Consider the following 6,000-nt stretch of genomic DNA (forward strand, 5'->3'; position numbering starts at 1 on the left):
TCCAGTCTTTTCTTAAACACATCCAGAGATGGTGACTCCACCATCTCCCTGGGCAGCCTGTTCCAATGTCTAATGACCCTTTCTGAGAAGAAATTCTTCCTAACGTCCAACCTGCAATATTATTATTCTTCCTTCCTCCGTCCTTCTTCCAGATTCGTAAGCATTTTTGTGCTTCATAGAAGGGAAAATGCATCCTTTGTGAATTTCTTCTCTTAACCTTGTGAAAGATTTCAGACTTAAGGTGTGGACAGATGTCTTCTTTTGCATTCTGTTTTGCTAGGAGAAGAGAACAATCTGTACTGGCAGTTCCTAATTCACTTCAAACAAAATCCAATTAACTTGAATGCTTTAGATAGGTCTGAATTAATTTCACTGATACGCCTTAAACAAATAACCTAACGGTCTCATTTCACAAAAACTTGTGGCTCCCAGTGTTGCCTACAAGTATCACTAGTTATGGAGTGCTTTTCAACTTGCAGCCACTCTACATATTGATGAAGCATTAATGGAGATGAGGTCTTCTGTATGTCTTATCATATCTGAGTGCTGAGCACATTTGAAAGCAAAACACTAAAACAGTTTAGAAGTTTTTGATTACTTTTGTCTGCTGTTACAACTGGTACTGACAACTCTGTAGGGTACTTACTTGTGTTATATCCATAATATAGATGTATGGTAAGAGGGCACCCTGGGAGGATCCCTCCAAGTGGGTAGCTGATACCTATCCATGGAGCTCTGCATCTCTACAGCATGAGTGGCCATCGTTACTTCAGTTAAGACCAGAAGATGTTGGTTATGAAGGTTATGCATCAGCAAAGGAAGGAACAACCTCAAAGCACGTTCCACAGGCTGATACAGAGGGGGATCCCTTGGTAAGATTTAAACTTTGGGGACAAGGCTTTTCAATATGTACTTTATTGTCACATGTTAAATTGTACACTGTACAGTAGAAAACTACTGTGTACCTGTTCTAAAGTGGGCTTTTAAAATAAATCCTACTATAATTTATTAAAAAGGTTGAAAATAAAAGGAAAATCTAGAAGGAGGCCAGGTATCACCATCATGATAATATGTCCCTGAATTGTTTGCATTTCCTGTCTGCCCAGAAATGTATCTGGTCTTCATCATTATCATGTTGGGTACCAGTCTTCAGCAACTTATTAATCAGTTTATTCCAAAAACACCTTTCCAGGTTGGGCAGTCCTTCATCTACGTTCTACAAATGGAGGACTGAGAAACTCGCATTATCTAACTTGTCTATCATAGAGAATGTACTGGAAATGCAAATTAGACAGCCATCCTCCCATTCCTCAGAACATTTCAAGATAACTGATGACTGTATAACAATCTAATGTAAAAGGAATGCAAGCGTGGTGGCATTAAAAGATAAGAGGTTGATTTCCCTCAATGCCATGTATTGTTTTATTTAAATATGATCCCAGACATTTGGGTTTACCATTGCCTCATCTGATAATGGACTATTAAATTGCATATATTGAACTGATATTCTTCTATAGTGCTTTCTCTATAGACTACCTTTATCACAATTCAAAATACCATTTTAGAGAACTGTACTTCTGGAATACATGCAGCCCTTGGAAAAGGGTATTTCTCAGAAGAAAATGCATTTAACTCTTATCAGTGCTAAGAAAATGACTCCTCAGCTTCACTGAAGTGTTTGGTATGCAAAACCAGACCTTGCATCCTGAAGAAGTATAGAAAATCACCTCATTTGATCCCCTGTCTCCCAGTCCATAACCTTTGGGGTGATTGTTTGACCCTGTGACTTGGGCTGCCTGTGAATGTACTGGCCAGGCTTTCAGCACGTACGCATCGCCTCCACTAAGGTGAAAATACTTGGGCAGCTCAAGTTCAGTGTCCTGTCACCTTGCTCCCTGCACACTGTGATCAGTATCTGTATCTGACTAACTATTAGAAGCTTGAAACTTGTGAAAGGAGGGCTTGTCCCTGCCTGCGGTGTAGCTCACGGGGAGACAGACACCATGCTTGGGGAAACAGGACATTTCACATGCAGGCTGTACTGCACACCCACCGTGTGTATCCTGTATTCTCAAACATGGATACCTATTAAACCTTCAGCAAAACTACCTGATATCTTTAAAGAGTATTAAACACTGCTCAACGCCTAGAGAAAACTTTACAAGCTGTGCAGGTTGAATCCATAAAGATGTGAGGATTCCTGAGCAAACTGGAAAAGGGGGCTTAACACACAAGAACACATCTTTCTTTTTGGTTTTTCATTGCCTTTTTTTTTTTTGTAATGATGGTGTACTGTTTCCTTGAAAAACACTAAAGCAATGTCAACATCACTTGCAGCCCTGAGCATGCTGGCAGAAGCGGATGTTTTGTAAATAAGATCCTGATCATTACACAGAGTTAGGCTTCAAGCATCCAAGTAATTTTCTGGGGCTTAATGCTGCTTTTTGATGATTTTTCAGCTGGGCTTCAGGTTCTAATAATCCCCAAATTATGTGGGAGCTCTCCTCTCCTGGGTAGGAGGATCTGTTGCTGCTCCCCTGCTGAGGTCAGCCCCTCGACAGCAGATGGGACTATTTTATGAAGCAGCTGGCCTCAGTCCACCCCTCTGTCGCTTCCTCCCTGTCTCTCTGTTGCAGAGAGGGTATGTCAGTGTGATTATATTTTCAGTTGCTTTTCCAGTGTAGTGTGTCTACACCATCCAAAAATTATCTGGAAGCTTGACTGTCTCCAAATATGGGCCCAGATGTCCAGCTGTGATATGGCTTCCTTCCCCTGCCAGGGTTGCAGCTGCAGCTGGTCTCACCCCTGAATTAGAGAGAGTTATCAGTCAGCTCCATTGTATCCCTCTGGCTCTTTGGACCTTTAAACTTCTATTTAAAGACCAGAAGGCAATGGGTGCCAGGAGGAAACACTGACACCCTGCCCTTTCTGAAATCCTTTTGTATGGTCCCCTCAGCTAGATACCAGCACACCTCATCCAGCAAGGGAGCTTAATTAAATTTTAACATGGCCACTGCAGCATTAAATGAGACGAGTTTATGTAAACATTGCTTTCCTCTTTCAGATGAATATGCTAATGAGGCTTCAAGAGGCAGCCAACTATTCGAGCACACAAAGCTGTGACAGTGATAGCACCAGCCACCACGACGACATTTTGGATTCATCCCTTGAATCAACTCTCTGAAAGGGACAAACCTTGGTGGAGGATTATGGTAAAGTCTGTTTCCACTAGACCACTGCCAGTATTAAAGCAGCACGCCGAGGTCCCTGAGTGAGAATGGTGTGTTGTAGGTAGGCAGAAGACCTAACTCTGCAAAGTCAAGAAGAAAAATTGAAGTGGAAAGCTTGAATTAGTTTAATTTCAAGGCATTTCAATACTTATGGAGCCATGTGAGACTCCATTTGTCAACTGGAAAGGGCCCTAGACCAAGGGCATCTAAGCAGATTGCACACGTTAGCCAAACTGGAATAATTTTTTTCCCTTTTCCTCTTTCTCTCTCTCTCTGTCTCTCTCCCCCTCTCTCTGTTTCTCTGTACAAGTTTACAGTGCAACTTCTTTTCTTTTGTTCCTTTAGTTTACCCTGAGGAGCTGCATGAACAATGCGGTCTTCTAATTCTCTTCTAACCTCTGTTGTGCCACATGGTGCTGGTCACAGGACTGCAGTGGTGTTTGTGTTGTACGCTACTGCCCATTCCAAAATGAGTCAAAGATGATGATAGTAACTCAGAAAGCACAAACAGTATTGTGCAATCACCAGAAAACATGACTGTGATATGCTGGATAAGTGCCAATTTAATTCTACTTGCCATGGTCACGGTGATGCGCTCCATCAAGTTTTTAGTACGAGTCACTGATTTTATAAAGTTGTTTTTACCACAAAGGTCTTTTTTAACCACCTGCACACTCCTTAACAACAGTTTTATACCAATTATTAACCAACGCTGATTAAAGGCTTTTTAGGGCTTCATTTGTTTGAGCCTTTTCAGTGAAAGAAGGAACATTTCTTATGGTGCTGTCTCACTGCCTTAAAACAGATTTCTAGAACAGTTTTACAGTTGGTTTAATTCCTAAACCATTGGTAATTTACACTGTTTTTTTCTTCATTTACTAATGAGAAAACGTCAGTTAACACAGTAGCCTCATATCTGTATATCATGATTTTTTAAAGAAATGGCTAGGAGAAAGAACAGTTGTTATATAATATTTTTATCTTGTGAATAGATTGCTCTGCCTACCCTCAGAAATACACAAGGAACCCAAACCCACTTCCACTGCCACTTAAATGCTGAGAAAATCGGCTCAAATCCATTTGGTCCCATGGAATGGAATTTTTGGAAGATAGATGTTTTGAATTCTTATCCAGCAGAGCTGGATGCACTTGATGCAGCATGAGCACAAATATATGGTTTTTTTTTTTTCCTTTTTCTAGTTTTAGCATGTTGTTTTGATTGCTATAGTTGTACATGAAGAATTCAGCATAAAAGAACACTGAAGCAGTGATGTCCACTGTGGAAGAGGAAGAGTTTATACTGTAAAAGTGGGTTGGTTTTGCACAGTCTACTGGGTGGGTATTGTAAATATTGAAAAAAAAAAAAAGAAAAAAAAAAAGCCTTGCACAAATCAAACTGAAAACAAACAAACAAAAAATGTATTTTATTCTGTTGGTGTTAAGAGATATTTCACTTGCTGAGATTTCCTGTATGTTGCAAACAAATACAGAATGCAAACCTTAAAAGCTGTTATTACCTGGTGTGTTTGTCCTGTACTTACAGTTGTTCTGACTATGCAGGAGCTAGCAATGCTACAGTGAGCATGTTTCAATATCTATACGAAGCTAACACACTTTGGGGGGAAAAAATCCAAAAATGTTTTAAGTGCATATGCCACGGCAGGCTACAACCAGATTGCATTCAAACCGCTCAGAATAATCGGAAGCGCTCTTTTACCACAAGAAGCGACCGGTTAAAATAGGTGCATATAAACAAGAAGGTATCTAAGGGCTTTGGCATTGTGTAGACAGGTACTGTACACCTCCATGGATGTTACCTTCAGGATGTGTATTTGGTGCTATTAACTCTTTGTGGCCACCCTGTGGTCACTCACTGTAAAACAAAGAGAAATCAATGCAGTTTCCAAATGGCACTGAGCTGCATCGCTGAATCCAGAGGTTCCTACACGGTGCTATTGCCCTAATAAAGCTCTATCTGATTTTATGCATGTAGAATTCAGTCAGACAACATCATGCCCCCCAAATATGGATCCATTTCTGATGCAAAACGTCAGCGCATACACTGTGACTGACTCAAAGAACTAAAGAAAACCTGTTCTTTCCTGTACCTGTGCTCTGAGCAAACCTGCGAATCTTTTCCTGCCATATTTAACACACAAACACACAATATCACATATACAAAACTTCCTGCAATACATCTCAGTGAGTCCACTTAGTTTACAACTCAGAAATTGTTTGTGAAACATTTGTCTGTACACATTTTATATTTTGTACATTTTTGATGTAACATATCATGTAAATAGACAGAAACAGTGAAATAAATCATCTGAAAAGTTTTGTAGTCTTTGTAAAGCCCTAACAATAAGTATTTGGTGTCATCGGACTTAACTGGATGATGTATTTTCTATTGGTTTATTGTTCCTCTAGCTTGTAAACCAGCTTGTGTATATTTTTTTGCAGGTGTGCACACTGTATCTGTCTAAATTATTACTTTGCCATTAAAGTGGAATTATTTATTGAAAACACGGTCTGGTGTTTTTGCAGTCAGGACCACTTAACGGTTAGATATTATTTCAAATATAAAAACACATAAACATAATGACAAACTGAGGATGTAATTTTCTGTATTCAGCAGAACTAATCTTTGTAAAAACAAAATTAAGTATTGTTTCTAGTGCCAGTGACTAAGTATAATTTTTGAATGGCTCTTTCCATGGTGGGAACAGGTTGTGCAGTTCAGAAATAACTTTGCAGTCTCCCCGTTGTCAAG

The 6,000-nt window shown here is 39.8% G+C and overlaps 1 protein-coding gene across 1 annotated transcript in view; it reads left to right on the forward strand.

Moving 5' to 3' along the window:
- The window catches only part of NAV3 (neuron navigator 3), a 269,185-nt gene extending 263,471 nt beyond the window's left edge, over positions 1 to 5,714 (forward strand). Inside the window, 2 exon segments of the mRNA XM_068400337.1 lie at positions 669 to 872; positions 3,065 to 5,714. Coding sequence (XP_068256438.1) covers positions 669 to 872; positions 3,065 to 3,184 — 324 coding nt within the window. The 3' untranslated portion in view covers positions 3,185 to 5,714.
- Positions 5,715 to 6,000: the final 286 nt, after the last annotated feature.

Source organism: Nyctibius grandis, chromosome 5 (genome assembly GCF_013368605.1).
Source record: "Nyctibius grandis isolate bNycGra1 chromosome 5, bNycGra1.pri, whole genome shotgun sequence".
Lineage (NCBI taxonomy): Eukaryota > Metazoa > Chordata > Aves > Nyctibiiformes > Nyctibiidae > Nyctibius > Nyctibius grandis.